At 36.3% G+C, this 17,633-nt stretch overlaps 1 protein-coding gene across 1 annotated transcript in view; it reads right to left on the reverse strand.

The window, feature by feature from the left end:
* The window catches only part of ZNRF2 (zinc and ring finger 2), a gene marked incomplete at its 5' end in the record, with an annotated part of 107,474 nt that overhangs the window by 13,260 nt on the left and 76,581 nt on the right, over positions 1 to 17,633 (reverse strand). The window contains one exon of the mRNA XM_006903119.1: positions 1,608 to 1,713. Within this exon, the coding sequence (XP_006903181.1) occupies positions 1,608 to 1,713 (106 nt within the window). The remainder of the gene's footprint in view (positions 1 to 1,607; positions 1,714 to 17,633) is intronic.

A 17,633-nucleotide genomic window follows, 5' to 3' on the forward strand; every position in this document is an offset into this window, starting at 1 on the left:
ACCACAGGCTCTTGCTCATGTGTGGATTAAAACCTTTTTATTACTGCTCTCTGAGGATGTGTTCTCTGGGGTCCAATCCTTTGTAGTTAAGATTTGTTTTATGGTACACAGAAAGACAGAATTGTATCTTTTGATGAATTCCATGTTTTATCATTATATAGTGACATTCTTTGTCACTATATAAATGGTTTTTGCTGTAAAAGTTATTTCATTTTATATTTAGTTTCATTTTCCCCTACTACTGCCCTAAGAGATGAATACCCTTTCCTCCCTGCACATTTTAATTTTTTTATGAATTTATGTTTAAATGTGTTACATCAATAGCACCTATGGAGTTTATTTTTCAGTATGACTTCTCTAGCCCTTTTCTGATGTTCCTATGCAGATGGGCGGTGCTAAATGAATGGGGTGTGTTGGTATATCCTCAAAGGGACTGGCTAGCTACCATTCCACAAGGGGATTGGCCAATCTCAACAATCTACAAGACGACTAGCTAGTTTCAAACAGTTCTAGCTGCAGAGAATATGAATCTTACCCCACTAGAACAGAGAATTCTTCCCCTACTGGTGAAATGTAGCACATGCTTTGGGATGGCAGTAGCAGCAGCAATGGCTGAACTGGAGAACTGAAGTGAGATGGAACTTTGGGAGTAGAGAGGGCGCCAACATCAGCAGCACTGAGAACTAGAGCGACAAGGATAAAGGCTGAAGTGTCTGTGTGCACATTTTGGGTGCTGTCTTGACTAAATTCTGTTATGAGTCTGAATTACAACCTTTTGACTCCCCCAAGTATGGCTCTGTGAGCTATCACATCGGATTTTGGACTGAGCAAAGCAGTAAGATTGGTGCTGAGATGAGTAGAAAGATGCATGGGAGTGTGGGGACATGTCTAACCTCACGTGAATTAGTTTTGTGTTACTGATGCTGTGGATGGATTCCTGTGAAGCTGGTACAGGTCAGATATGGCACTCCTCATGTGGCCTTTGCTCTTTTTTCAGCACTTCTAATTGTTTTATAATTGGTAATGTGTGTTGTATGGAGACTAACTGCAATGAATTTACTTTTGTCCCCTTTTTTTTTTTTGCTATTTATTCTCTCTTCTATGCTTCACCTGGTTTTAAAGAAAAACTCACCTTCTTCCTTTTATTGGTAGAGAAGTTAAACATTTTCATTATTAATTTTTTAAAGTGGTTATCCAACATAGTTTCTTATATAAAATTTTTAGAAACCAGATAGGTACAGGACTCAGAGGTTCAGCTGGAATCTCAGCTCTGCCATTAATTAGTCATGTGATCTTGAAAAGAGATTTCCTCAATTGTAAAATCAGGTTATTCCAATACTTATATGGGATACTCTATCTAAAGAAGCTATAGAACATGTTTTGTAGCTTCCTGACTACAAAATGGTAGCTTTCTGAACACAAACAATCAAATGTGGACGCAACATTTAGTTTTAATAGAGATTGAAAACAAAACTGAAAAATCGAAAGGTCAGGTGAGGGGAGTTTCAATGAGGATGGAAACCTTTCAGAATCAAGGACAATGTTTGAAATCTTAAGAACAATCTTTTACTCTAACATCAACTTGGTTATCATCATAATAAACTTACCCTTTATGATATATGCACAGACAGGGCAGTCGTGCTATCGTATCTCCCTGCTGCAGCTCTTCCAGGCATATTGCACATTCCCCAGCATCTTTACTCAGTACATCCTCTGAGGAAAGAGAAAATAAGTTCAGGACCATAAAATGACTTATTAAACTGAGGGAGGGGAGAAAATCAGGATTCTATCTTAGTTGGTGTATTTTCTCATAAATACATAAAGCAGCTCAGAACTGGCAGGAGCTCTCATTTCCATTTATACTCTATTGGCCATTACAGCAAGCAACAGAATTGAATCCTCTAACTTCCATGTTCTTTTTCTCTAAAATATTAAGTCAGTATTTGGAATTTGTTTCCCTATTTTCAAGGGTTCAATATTAATCTGGTGCCTGAGGCAATTGAAAAAGATTACTTAGGTTTGAGACATTAGAAGTAGTTAATTCTTCATAATCCTTTTCCATGGTAATGTCAAGCCTACTCCAGGCAGCAATCAGAGTATCTTCCAGAAGGCACGGCAGGATATTGAAAAACTCTGTGGCATATCTATAATACTTCTGGGTAAATTCCTTCAGAAATAAAAAGTTCCTTGCTAAGTAAATTTACACTGAAGTTTTTATTTTAGTTATATTTTATTAATTTTCATTTTTAAAAGAATTTTGCTTCAAGTGAGATATATGCTTTATGACTATTTAAATCCCAAATTAAAACATGCCATTATGGAACAATATAGGTACACTACTCAAGAATATACATTCTCTGCAAATTTTGAGAACAGAAAGCTAAAGTAGAAACTGGAAATATTAATCCATTCTACAAATAAATTAGTGCCTTTGGAAGTACAAATACAGAGAAAGACTATACCAATCTTCTTGCCATGAGGCCACCAGAGCTCCTAAAGATAAGACAGTTTTTAAAAACCAAGTGTCTGATCACCCTTCATGTCCTCAATATATACATATTTCTAACAATCCCAGGTAGAAAAATTGCATTCTGTATAAGTGATTCCTCCTTTATATTAATTTTAAGACAGTACATTAAAAAGAAACAAGAGACCTTCCCTAGGATTTAGTGTAAAATAAGGAAATCAGTGGGTAAATTAGTTACAAGGCTAAGAGAAGGTCCAGTGTACCTTCTGCAGAATAACTGAGAGGCTTCCATAACAAGGGTTTTATCATTCTGTGGAAATCAAAATATTTAAGAGGAGTAATTGTGGCTAACTATATTGAGAAGCAGCATACAGACTAGTATCTTGGAGATTTAAGCAGAAAATGAATTTCTGAAAAAGTAAGAAAGATGGGTAAACTGAAAATACTTCTAACCCCAATTTCCTTCCTCTCACTTTCCTTGACTCTGGGGGTCTCATTCTTTACTTCTTTTTTCCTTCTGATTTGGATTTCTCTTTTACTGCATTTGTGCCCCTCCAAAAATATGGTCAATTTGGCTAGGTCATGATTGTACATAATTCTTTTACCTGTTTTAAATTCTAATCTCTATGATGTTAATGAGGTGGGATTATAACTAATTATGCAATCATCCCTCATGATTTGATCTGATGTAATCAGCCAATCAACTCCAAGTAGATTAGCGTGTGATACAACATGCTTAGTCAGGTCAGAGCTCTGAATCCATGTAAGTAAAATTTCCCTGGAGTTATGACCTATATCACCTGATGTCTTACAAGAAATACAGGGAGAGAAAAGCAAGCAGTGAAGAGAGGACTTCAGTACCATCAAGGAAGAAGAGCTGAGAGTAGAGTGTGTCCTTTGAACTGACGTTCTTGCATGAGCAATCTTCTAGAACATGGAGACAAAGAAAGTCCTCCTAGACAAGGCACCCTGAATTTGGATTTCTAATCTACCAAACTGTGAGAGAATAAATTTGTGTTGGGGGAAGCCATTCACTTGTGGTATCTATTTATGGACTATGCCACCAGAACTCCTTCATTACAAAGATATAACACAAGATAGAGAATTATGTGAATATTTAAAATAAACACCAAAAAGTTGACTACAACACTTTATCAAATAACAGCTATCACAAATATATTATAAAGTATATTTTATATACTATCAAGCTGGCCTCTTTTTGTTTCTCTTTTGGTTTGTTTAGAGTAACTATGATACAATACTGATTTCAAGACATATCTCCTTCTCAGAGGTGTTTAAATGTTGGGAGAAAAGTATGTCTCAAAATTGATGCTCCAGAATGTCACATTTTCTATCTTTTCTTCTAGATTTAAGTTTATATGAATTGTCATTCTAGTTATCACAAACTAAGAAAAGGAAAGAAGGCAGCTTTTAAAAAAATAAAAATAAGCCTCCATTATAAATATATATATAAAAGATTCTGAACACCAAATGGAAATAAGTAGGTACAGTGTATTAGTGATAGTAAAAAGAAATCCTGTAATGTTTCATGCTGACGTTTGACTACCAGGGCTTAAAAAACTTTGAGATGAGAATTATTTCACTATTTCAACCTTATTAATAGTAAACTTATTATTAAGTAATATAATTTGTAATATTATTTTTAAATTGATAGGGATAAGGATTTTTCTTTTAGATGTTGCACAGGTACTAAGTTAATAATAATAACACCACTGAAATAAACCAGAAGAAAAGTTGTTTTATTATTTCCTTTAGAATGCTGTATTATTAAAACCAATGAACTCCCTAAACACTAAAAAGAAATTATGAGAATTATATTTTCTGTATCACTAAAGGTACACATATATGCAAGTATATCTGAAACACACTAGTTTCAATCAAAAGGTAAACTTACTGTCAACAGTTTGTAAAGAAATCATCACTACTCAGCAGTCTAAAAGCTAATGCTAACACAATGAAAGCTGTAGTCACTGCTCAAGTTCATTGTTAACTCATATGACTTAGAAGATAGTTTATTCAGTCCTGTTTTACAACAGTGGCACTATGCCGTATTTGTCCTTTTTAACTGAGATATTTCACTCAGCATAACGTCCTCCAAGGTCACCCATTTAGAATAATATTGCATGAGTTCCCTGTTTTTCAATGCAGTGTAGTATTCCATTGTGTGAATATACCACAGCTTCTCTATCCATATATTTGTTGACAGGCACTTAGGTTGTTTCCAAAGAAGACAGTTTATTCTATATAAGACTCCAAAATTCCTACCCCAAGCAGCAAATGCTCACCTTTCTCATTTTGAAGTCATATTTCCAACAGAATTTGTCTTTGCAGATTTGAAAACATTTTCCGTTCTGAAAATTTCACTGTTCAATTTGATAAATGTTGCTTGGGGAAGGGAGGTGTGAGAGTAGCCCCTCCTCTAATCCCTAACACAGTGTTAGGTCTTTCACTAAAAGAACATTTCTGGGCTTTTGCCTGCTTAGAAGACACTAGGTTCTACAGTCATAAAAAGGCTATTCCTAACATGAGACACACAGTGCTAAAAAAGACCTGCAACACCACTTAATCCATGGCACAGCATCATCTTCAAGGCAGTTGGGAAAATATCAGTAAAAATCTTTAACAGTTAAAAACCTTTAGGAAGATTTTACCCACATATATTAAGAAGTCAATATATCTGAACTTGAATACACTTTAGGGAAACTATTAACTAGGCAAAACTGCTATCAGAGAAGTAGGGATGGAAAGGAACACATTTAACTACTACACCACAGCTGGTTAGCTGGTTAGGGGCATTCGCCCTCCCCCAAGCACTGATAATGGAATCTCAGGAGTATCACAACCAGGACAGGGCTGTTCTGCCATTACAAAAGTAATGGTGATCATGTGGAGCAGGAAAAGTTAGACCCACGTATTGTTTATCAATAATCTAACTCCAAGATTCATTCATATTGACATTAGTTCAGATGTACTAAGTAGATGACAAAATGAAGAACTAAATGTCTGGGACTGGAAGAAACTAGGGATTTTAAAATCAGAGGTGAGCATTACAATCAAGGTCTCAACAAAGAAAAGGCAATTACAAATACAAAGGGGTTCCCACCCCCAAGAGACTCTGGAAACAGAGTTGCCTTAGAAACACAACTGCTACTAAGGAAAAAAGAAAGTTAAAGCAGAAAGAGCACTGAGATTAAAAGTGACAATTACAAATTTTCATTTTTACTATTTGTGTAACCTCAAAAATATTATTCAATCTTTGAATTTACTCTAATTTAAGAGTAATATAACAAAGATACTCACAAGATTACAGATGTCAAGTCATATTTTAAAACTTTCTATTAATTATTAATAATGGCACAAGATGCTAGTTTTTATTATAGTCATTACATAAGTACTTTATACATCTTTCAAAAAAAAATCCAAAGTTTGTGTTTGTCTCTATTACAGTTGTTTCACCTTAACACAAAGTCATCAAAGAACCCTACGGCCACCAAGATGTCAACAAACTATTCATGAAAAAGCCATTTCTACAAAACTGTTACAACTGCCAGGCTGGAGCTATTTCATAAACACAACACTGCCTCACTAGCTTTACACATGTAGCTTTATTTTGTTATTAAAAGTATTTAAAATGTTTTCTTTCTTAGGTGCTTTCAGACATAAATTTTGTATGACTTAAATCTTACATTAGTCTTGTGTAGTAACCTACATTTTATAGGGAGGAAAACAAAGGCTCAAAGACCTTTTTAAGTAATTTACCCTAAGACACAAAACAATTAAGTCCTATTGTTAGAATTTAAATTTAGCCTACCTAAGGCCTTAACCCTTCTACTAATTTGGGAATTTTGCTTAACACAAAAACTTCACTTTAAAAGGGCATAAATATTGAAGCAATTGCTTTTGACAAGATTACAGTGTGAAACGCTCAGGATGACTATTTAGAGGAAATATTCTCAACATTGGTCATGTGATTTCTCCTCTGGCGTAAAAAATGAACTTAAACTGTTTACAGTGCCCTGTCCAAGTAACTTTCTGTAATGAGACAAAGGGTTTTACTCTGAGCTGCCTAAAACGGTACTAGTCACATACTGTAACTGAAACTTAAAATGTGGCTAGTGCAACATAAGAACTGAATTTTAAATTTTAACATAGTAAATAAAACTTTAAGATGACTAGTAGTTAATGAACAGATTTATAAACTACAAACTTCTGTAATTAATATTACATTTATAGCCTCCTAAACTCTTAAATATGCACTGTCCTAAGAGATTATGAAAATTCAAGCAGCCAGATATGCAAAATAAAAATATTTAGCAAATCCAAGCACATATCCATAGAATTAATGCAGATCAAGACAGCATTGGGGAGGGGGAAGCACTCAGCCAAAACTGTTGAGAGGAAAAAAAACCAAACAATGACAAAAAAAAGACTGAATGTATTAAGAGGCAGCCAAAAAACCCCATGCGAAAATTTCATAATCATCTCAATTTTATTCAGGTCAAGCATCCAAACAGGTAATGTGATCTTTTTAGCAAAATACAATGCCAAGCACTATTATGGATCAGGCATTTTACCTGAAGACTTATTTTTTGTTCTTGAACCCTCAATGATAGCAGTAGAAAACAAAAGCAGCTGAAATGTGAAATAATCCCTAGAAAAATCAAGAATTAAAAAAATTCACAACATTAGTAAGAAGCAATTATACAAAGAATGAAAAGTTGAGGCTCACAAGATTTATTAATAAATACTCAGATATTAAATTCTCTGTAATGGGCTTAAAAGAAGCCAACATAAATACTATAATCTATAGATTCATGAGCTATTATTGGACTTATATATATGCTGAGGAATTACACATTGAAAGGAAGTTGTCTTTTAACTCTAAGACATATACCTATATATAAATAAATATAACACAGGAGAGTCCTTTATTAATCTCCTGGTCAAAGCTGACTTTTGTTCTCTGCAAAACATTATTATTCTGATTTAACTGGAAAGACATTCCTCTGCTGAGATACAAATGAAAATTACTGCACCAGTGCTTTTTTTAGATTAAGTGTAATTTATAATTATTTAGTAAATAAACTGCATTCTAACAATTTATTTGGGGGGAAGCATTCTGCCATCTGCAATGTTATAAATCTAATTTAAAATTAGGGCTAATTCTTTAAAAGACAATAGAACTTGTAACTTTTGATTATTGTTCTTTTTCTAAATACGTATTACTGAGACTATTTCTGGAAAATGACACAATGAACTTAACTTTCCAAGAAAATGCAAGTAAAAGAAAATACAACCCCAAGCTAGAAATTCTAAAAGCAAAAATACATAGAAACACATAACAAGGAAAAAGGAACAAGAATTTAAGGAAAGCAAGTTAATACTGAGGAAAAAAAATACACAGGGAGCTCTGGTGGGCTAAAAGTAAGAAGCTGCAGTGCAATTCCAAAGCCACACAATTTGAATCCAACAGCTGCTTCATAAGAGGAGGATGGGCAATCTTGTCCAGCGCTATCTCTGAAAATCAGGTGGAGTTGGTCAGCTATGGGTTGGTTCTGACTTAGCAGCACAAAACAACATTAGAGTTATGCTTATAGAACTAGTTTCTTGGCCTTTTTGTTCCTGTCTTGTCTGTAACTCAAGATTAAATATTTTATAAAATTAGATGACTAAGAAAAGGGCAAGCAACTACACAAGTCACTTAAGAAATAAGACTGAATGATTGTATGAAACAGTGTACATGAAGGAAAATGGTGAGGAAAAAAATCTGCATAAAAATAAACTTCTGGTTTTTGCCTCAGATAAAAAATAAACTTACTTTTAAAAAAAAAATTATAAGATTATCAAATTATTCCTCCAAACTCCAATTAAGATTATTTTTCTTTGGCCTTTTTGTCACAAATCAACAACTGCAACAAAAGAACATATACACTGATTTGATTAACAATGTTTCTGAAATCAGTTGTTCACATAAGACAGGAAAAAACCTGACAAACTGCTGAAAACACAGGAAATTGAAATAAATTACACCTTGAACTAAATGTTCAGATTTACCTCTTTTAAATCACTGCAAAGTGAAATGTACCAGTCCCAAAAAACCAGAAAAGCCTTTTTCTCTGACTTTCAAGATGAGTACACTGTGTATTTTTAATGTTAAGTCTCAAATTACAACATAGACTTTTAATGATAATAAAAATTATTTAAGTAGTCTGGGAAATACGATGTAGCAGAATATAACTTACGGACAGGCCTGAGTTTGAATTTCAACTTCCAAGTTATGTAGTGGTACAATGGGTATAATATCTACTTCACAGGGCAGTGGTGAGAATAAACTAGAATCTGGATTTATCAAATGGGTAGTACACTACATACACTGGTATGTCCTGAGTATCAGATAAGTGATTCTTGTCAACAAAGCAATTTTCCTCTCAATTTTTCTTTTCTTATCAATAGGAGTAATAATAAAATTTGCTTGAATTGTCTTGTGTGATTATTGTTGTAAAGATCTAATGAGATAATGTCAATAGGAGGCAATCTCAAAGAGTAAGAAATGTCTTAGAGTTTGGGCAATTCACAAATCTCTTTAAGTCTAGTTTCTCAAAGTTTAAGTCACAGATATATTTCATATGGTTTTTAATATTTAAGACTAAAAAGCTAATGAATATAAAAATATCTAGAAAATACTGATAGCTAGATAGAAATATCACCACGGCATTACTGAAGTAAATTATGAAATCAAAATACATTGCTTTATGTTATAACTATCATCTGATATATGAACCAGAACTCTATGGATCATTTTGTTAGGGTGAATACTTTACCATGTGTATGTCTACTGCTTTTGTTGAAATAAAGTTAAACCAGTTAAACAGTTTCCATTTCCTTCTTGAAATTGTGAGAAAAATCAACAGATTAACTGATAAAATGCCTATCTAAGAATTACAAACACAAATGCCTAACGAGGATAGCTAAGAAATGGTCCAAAAGCACCTGTTTCTTAATTACCGTATATGTAAAAGAACTCAACAGTTCTGTCAATAAACGTCAATGGTATTTGACTTTGGTTCAGGAGAGAAGCTGGTGATTGTAGTCCTATCTAAAGGAGCATTTCCTACTACACTAGATAACCGTGTGGGAAGAGAAGGCCATTCTGGCCTTGTGGTACAGTAGACTGTTCAATATGGCCACTGGCTTTGACTTTTGAAACATGGCTGGGCAATACTATGCTAATAATGTGAATGAAGTAAACAGCATTCTTGGACAGGGACATGCAAATAGGTGTACAGGCTACTAATGAGGGGATTGGTCAGTTCTGTCATCCTGCCAGATTTAAAGCAAAGTAAGCTCTGAAACAACAACAAAAAAGAAAATAAAATAAATGGGAATCTTGCTACCATCAAGAAAGAAGCAGCCAAGAGTGCAGTGTGTCCTTCTGGGCCAGAGATTTCTGCATAACATGAATCAGCAGCAGCAGCAGAGGTGGTGGAAAAGCACCTGACTCACATGAGACAGTTCAATGGAACTTGCTGCATCCTGAAACCAGAGCTGAGGGCCTTTATTCAGACTCACTGCAGGGCGGAGGGGCAAACTCATAAATGGCAGAACTAAAGAGCTGTGTAACCTTCACAAAGATCACATTTGAAAGGATGAGGACACAAGGCCTGCAAACGAACACACTGAGAAGCTATCCTGACTAAAAAGACTTATACTCACCTCCTATCGAAATTGTAACCTGTTAACTTCCTAATAAACACATTACTGTATTAACTATAACTTTCTCTATGGCCATTGCAACTCATTAGCAGACCTTGAATTACCTGTGGTAAAGATAATTGGGATAACTGGTGGTTGTTAGAATCGACAGACTGTGGTAAAGGGGTGTGGGGACATTTCTGAAATTACAGGAATTGTTTTGTGATACTGATGTTGTTATTGGGCTCTTTCTCCTTGTGGAGTTAGAAGACAGAAGACACAGCCACATCTAGAGTTTCCATCAGCTGTACTGTTTCCTAATACAATCAGAGCAATTAAAAATTTTTTTCAGATAAATTATGAATTTTTAAAATGTTGACTCTAAAAAACTTTTGACACTGTTTAAGCCAAATAAAACATGTCTGTGTTGTAGCCAATGCTTGGCAAACTTTGTGTTAAATAGGGCAGAGAGTCTTGTAGGTTTTATTTACTTTCTCACTAAGAAACACAAAAGTGTTCCATATAAATTTTCCTATAAAACAAATGAAGTAACAGAGTCTCAAAAGACTAGCGAAAACCCTACAAGTAAAGAGTGATAGGGAAAAACGATCCTTGAAGCCAGGGTGTTGCTGTTCCCAGTGGCTTCCGCACTGTGAATGCAGTGTCAGTGACTCAGCTGAGTTCAGATCTACATATATTGCCTTCATTGACCATGAAATACCTATCAGCCATTCTGAAAAACAAAACAAAATGAAAACTCCACAAAAAACAAACTAACAAAACCCTAGATACTAATGCCAAGTGTGTCAACAAATGCTTCTATGTTGATTGGTATGTATAGGTAAAGTATTAAAGGTATGTGGACAAAAGAAAGATATTAGAAATCTTTATTACTTAGATAATAAGCAAAGCAAAGGGTATAATTAAAAAATTCTTCTTGGCTGCACAGTGGAGTGGACTTGGGGGGAGGGAATGAACAGCTCAAGAAGAGTTAATTGGGGAGAGGGGGTGGGAAGGGAGAAAAGTGCAAAAATGAATGAATGGAAACCCTAAATCTCTGTAAACTCTCATTAAAATTAACTAAAGAAGAAAGTATTCCTTACTAAGATAATAAATAAAGCAAAGGGTGTAATTCAAACATATCTGACAAAGGTAAAAAGCTGAGAATTAGTAGATCTGCCACTAACAACTGAGAAACCTTTATTTCTTTAATTCCTGCTAAAAGAGTTGTATCCAGGTGGTAAAGAGTTGGGCTGCCAACCCAAAGGGATGGGGATTGAATCCATCAGCTGCTCTATGGGAGGAAAAATAGTCAATCTACTCGTGGTGTTAAGAGTTTATTGTTCACAATGGCTTTCATAGCCTTTGACTTTGACTTTGCCATGTGGATGTGTGAGAATATGTGAATACAGTTTGTTAGTCTATCCACAAGAGGACTGGCTAGACTCATCATTAAATTTAGCAGATTTTCAGAATCTCACCACCAGCAAGGTAGTAGCAGAGAATGTAGTGTGCCTTTCAAAGCCAGACTCTTGCACTAACAAGATTTACAGGAGAGTAGTAGTGGCTGCAGCCAAGAAGTGATATGAGACAGAGCGGACCTTGAAACTGTTATCCCAGGGAAGCAGAGCTAAGAGCATTTGTCCACGCTTGTTGGAAGACTGGGCAGAGCCATAAATGACAGGACTAAGAGCTTTGCAACACTGCTCCAAAGCTGTGACGCTGAAGGCTGAGGTGCCTTGAAGCACATTTCAGAAGCTGTCTTAACTGATTAGATCTTGCTGCCAATCTGAATCATGTCCTTTTCATTTCCCTAATATGGTTCTGGCCCTAACGCCTGTCTTTAATCGTTTTTGGTGAAACTTTTTTCTAGGTTGTATAGCCCTGGTGTGTCCACTTGCCGTACAAAGGCAACTTGTGGTCGCTGTGAGCGGAACACTGTGACAATAACATGTCAAATGCAATAATGGTTACCCAGGGTGGAGAGTGTTTGGTGGTGCTCCCCAACTAAAACAAGCTTGGAAGCAGGAGTGGCATCTACTTCTGTAAATAGCTTGCCTCAGGAAATCCTATGAACATGGAGAAAAGATAAAAGTCACGCAACTGTCGAGGACTTCTGTTCATAGGGTCGCTATGAGTCGCCTACGACTCAATGGCACGTAACAACAATATGGTTCTGTGTGGTGAGATATTGCAATGGGTTTCAGACCCAGTAAAGCAGTAAGATTGGCACTTGGATGAGTATAAAGAGGTACAGGAGTGTAGGAGACATGTCTGATCACAGGGGAAATGGTTTTGTGTTGTGGATGTTGTTGACAGGGACAGTTTCCCCTTAAGAGTTGATAGGGTTTAGATATGCTGCTTCTTTTACACTCTGTGATTTTGTTGTGTTTTTTGTTGGGTGCTATCGAGTATGACTTACAGTGACCCTATGAGCAACATATCTGTACTCTGTTCTACCCTGTGCCATCCTCGTCACCTAGGACACCCTTGAGACCATTGCTACAGTCACTATGTCAATCCATCTCATTGACAGTCTTCCTCTCTTTCACTGATCTTTCCAAGTATCATATCCCTTTCTAATGAACAGCCTCTCCTAACAATGTGCCCAAAGTATGTGAGAGCTTTGTCATTTATGCCTGCAAGGGGCATTCTGGCTGTACTTTCTCTAAGACATACTTGTTTGCTCTTTTGATTATTCCATAGGATATTTAGTACTCCACCACCAGAGTTCAAAGGCATCAACTATTCTTCTGTAATCTTTATTGTCTAGCTTTCAGATACATAGAACAAGTGACTGAAAAGACCACTGCCTGAATCAGGTGCACCTCAGTCTTCAAAGTGACTTCACTGCTCTTTGGTGTTCTGGAGTGGTGGCTGACTGCAGACTTTGCCAATGCAACATGTTTTCTAATTTCCTAACTGCTGGTACCTATGCAGGTCGTTGGTTGTTGTTGCCTGTCATCAATTCGAGCATGACTCATAGCGACCCTATGAACAAAAGGCTTGAAGCCTTTCTATAACTATTGTCATTTATCAAAGTTCATAGTTTCCCGTGGATGCCACTCTTGCTTTGCTTTTAACTATGCAATTTACTGCCTCTGAAAACCTACAGGGCCATCAGCTGGTTCTGACTCAAAAGTACGTAACAATAACAACAAATAAACAAACGGTGATGTTCTGAGATCACAGCACAACAGATGATCTTTCTTGGATTCAAACTGAAAGGTTGACAGTTTGAACTCACCCCAGAGGCACTGCAGGACAAAGTGCTATTGATGCACTCCTTTAAAAAACGGCAGTTTAAAAAACCCTAGGGTGCAATTCTAATGTCACACAGAGTCTGGGGGACTCAGAATCAAATAGAAAGAACATAAAAACATCATCGAACTACTAAAATAGTTAAGTGTTAGAAGGATGATGAAGAAACACACTGAGATTCATATGAAATCCTAGGAAACAATATCAAGAAAGTTACTGTTAAATTATCATATTTTAATATTGTTCTGAAGAAAGGGAAGAAAACACATTGATTTGGAAAGAAGCTTACTTCTTTTTTCAACAGCCTTGCCAAAGTCTATGCCTCTTTAAGATGCCAAGGCAGGCAGGGTGCAGGCAGCAGGCTCCTGGGGAAATACACTGGAAGAAGAAGAAAGATGCTCTCTGTGAAACTGGAGGCAACTACTGAGTTGTACTGAGGGCTGGTATTCTCTCTGCTCTGGGGAACAGGGACACTTACTTCCCTACATCTTCAAGCAACAAAGTCTTAGCCTCATATGTGCATGTAAAAGTAGGACAATGAGTAAGAAAAAGAACTAATGCCTTGGAATTGTGTTGGTGAAGAGTACTGTATATACTTCATGGACTGTCAAAAGAACAAACATTTGTCTTGGAAGAAATGCACTAGGGTATGCCTTAGAAACAAAGATGAGACAAAGTTTTCTTCAATCTGTTTGGGTTCAAGGCTATCACATTAGAAGAATTATTGTGCATTCATCTTCTAACCAAAAACCCCTAAACTTACTATTGTCAATCCAGGTCTGACTTAAAAGTGAACCTCTACTGGGTTTATGGGACTGTAAATCTTAATGAGAGGAGACTGATCATTCTTTCTCTCTCAGAGCAGCTGTTGAATTAAAACCTGACATTTTGGTTAGCAGCACAACAGACCACGCCACTAGCACTACATTAAAGCCAACATGGGTACTTATTCTTCAACTCTTTACATTATGCAATAGAGAACGACCTTAAGTAATCCACTTACAGTCATTTCAAAAAGGATGGACCAAGCTGAAGAACTAGGAAGCATTGGTGGTCTACTCCCTAGTGAGTTATGCTATTAATTCCAAAGGCTGTTTAAATCCATGAGCAGCTCTGAGGGCAAAGACAAGCTTTTCATTAAGATTTACAACCTTGTAAACCTGATGGAGGGTCCTGAGAAGGCAACTTGCTGGCAATGAGTGAGTGACCTACAACAGAAACAAAATATCTGGTGACATAACAGCTGCTAGGAGACAGGCTGGCAGTCTGAACCCACTCCGCAGCTCTGGGGGAAAAAGACCTGTAAAGATGCTCCCATACAGATTCCTACAAGTTACAAAGCTCAATGGGCAATTCTCCTCTGTCACATGTGCTGCTGTAAGTTGAAAACAAAATTGTCAACTCCTACCAACACTACAGAAGAACAAATGGGCTGGTGAGGTAAGGGGTGGTGTTAAAGAAATTTTATCAGAAAAAGTTCTTAGAATTGGAAAACTGGTTTGTTTGTTTTAAAGTTAAAATTTCAGAGGGAGAGCATAAGAACATTGCAGAAAACTAGTGGTCCAGAATAAATATTGTGCAACCTCCCTTTAAAAAAGTTTCCAGGAAAGTCATGAAGGAAAATATAAGACACAGATGATGATTGGTAACATCATGATAGATGGTGAAGATTGTTAACAGGTTTGTTTGCTTGGTTGTACAATCAACATGCTTGATTACAGAGTACTGAAGAGCAACGACGTCAGTCTGAAGACAAAGGTATGTTTGATCCACACCATGGTCTTTGCAATTACTTTCTATGCATCAAAAAGCTAGACAATTACTAGGAAAGATAGAAAGAGAATTGATGCCTTTGAGCTATGGTGCTGGAGAAGAGTACTGAATATACCCTGGACTGCTAGGACAACAAACAGGTTCACTCCTTGGAGGCAAGAATTCTGAAGCTTCGTCTGACATACTTTGGATATGTTGCAAGGAGGCACCAGTCAAGGACATCATACTTGGAAAGGTGGAGGGACAATGCAAGAGAGGAAGAGCCTCAATAAGATGGATTGATTCAGTGACTGGGATAACGGGGACAGGTGTACCAGAGACAATAAGGTTGGCACAGGATAGAGCAGGTTTCAAGGATACTGTACACAGGGGTCACTATGAGTCCCAAGCTACTCGATCACATGTAACAACAATAATTACAATAACTGGTTTCTTTATAGAGTTGGAATACATTGTTTTCACACCAGATCTTTCCCATTTTCTTCACCTCCCCACCCCCCCCAACAAACTGTGCAACCCTATGATTAATACCCACCCCTTGGATCCTCATACTCATTCTACAATAACGGTCATATACAATATTTGGGGCGGAATTAGTTCACTTAGCATTATGTTCTCCAGTCCCTCCCAAGTTAGATAGTAATTTACAAAATCATTGCTCCTGCATGCTGCATAGCATTCCATCGTGTGAATGTAGCATAATTTCTCAATTCATTCAATTGTGGTTGGACACCTGGTCTGTTTCCATGTTCTTGCGACAGTGAATAACACTGCTATGAACCTTGGTATACAAGTCTCTGTTTGCACCACAGTTCTCATTCTCAGGGTATTTTTGAAGCAATGGACTAAGAGCTGGGTTCTTTTGATTTCCTGACTGTGGCTATCAAAGGTGTTGACTGTGGATTCACTTTAATTTTCTCTCCATGTATCATGATGTTGCTTACTGGTCCATGGTAAGGATTGCTGTTTCCTTGATGTTTAGATATGATCCATATTGAACGCTTAATTTTTGATCTTTTGCAGCAAGCACTTCAGTTCTTCTTTACTTTCAGCAAGCAAAGTTGTGACATCTGCATAACGCAGATTGCAGATTGTTGACGAGTCTTCCTTCAATTCTGATGCCACATTCTTCTTCATAAAGTTCAGCTTCCTGAATTATTTGTTTCAGCATGCAGACTCAATAATTATTAAATCTAAAAAAGACTGATTTAAATTTTCCTTAATTTCTTTTGGCATTGTTATGTGGATTTCAACATCTGTATCTTTCACCTACTTGTTTAACAATTTTATTCTTTTAGATGCTATTTAATGGAATTATTCTCTTAATTATCTTTTCACAACACTCACTGCTGGTGTGTCAATGGTTTTTGTGTGCAGGCCTTGTACCCTGCCATTTTGCTGAGTTCATTTATTAGCTCTAGTCGTTTTCTTGTGAATTCCTTAAGAGAGTTTTCTATGGAAGATAGGATCATCTCATCTGTAGAACGTGATCATTTTTCCTTTCTAGTAAGAATACTTTTAAATTTTCTTGATCAACTGCTCTGGCTAGGACTTCTAGTACAATACTCACTTAATAGCAGTGGTGAAAACTCTGTCTACTTTGTAATCTGAAAGCAAAGTTATCAGTCTTTCTCCATAAAGTATGATATTAGAGTGATGTTTTTCATAGATGTCTTTTATCATATTAAGACTCCCTGGCAGTGTAGTATATAATGAACGTATCAGGCTGTCAACCAAAAGGGAAGAATGACCTTTTTCCTCCTGTAAAGATTTACCACTTTGGAAAGCCAATGGAGGGTTGTTATGTGTCCAAACTGACTTGACAGGTGTAAATTTCGTTTTGGGTTTGGTTACCATAAGAATCCTTTCTATTTCTAGTGTGTGGGTTTTTCTTCTTATTTTGTCAAATGCCTTTCTGCACTAAGATAATTATGTGGCTCTTATTTTATTAATGTGGTGTATTAATTTATTTTCTGATAATGAATCACTCTTGCACTCCTGGAATAAATTCCAGTTCATCAAAGTGTACCTGATTCAAATATATGCCTTACTTGTTGAGGATTTTTTTCACAAAGGTTATCTTAAGAGATACTGGTCTATAGTTTTCTCTTATTCTATTCTCTTTGTCTATTTGTGTTATCATGGCAGTGCTGACCTCACAGGATGAGTAACCAAGTATTCCTTTTCCAATCTCATTTTTAACAACCAACGTAGGAATCTTAAATAAACACAAGCAAACAGATTCTAGCACTACACTAAAACGGTAGACAATTTTCTAACTGAAGGGAAAAAAGAAAAGAATGGCAAAAGCATGATTATTTACCATGAGTCAGGCAATATAAGCCAAAGCAATAAAGTATATAGAAGAAATTCAAGACGTAAATGTTGAGAAACAAGAGAGAAGATCACAACCATTAGA

Source organism: Elephantulus edwardii, unplaced genomic scaffold (assembly GCF_000299155.1).
Source record: "Elephantulus edwardii isolate Elephantulus edwardi_28Jun2011 unplaced genomic scaffold, EleEdw1.0 scaffold00511, whole genome shotgun sequence".
NCBI classification, from domain to species: Eukaryota; Metazoa; Chordata; class Mammalia; order Macroscelidea; family Macroscelididae; genus Elephantulus; species Elephantulus edwardii.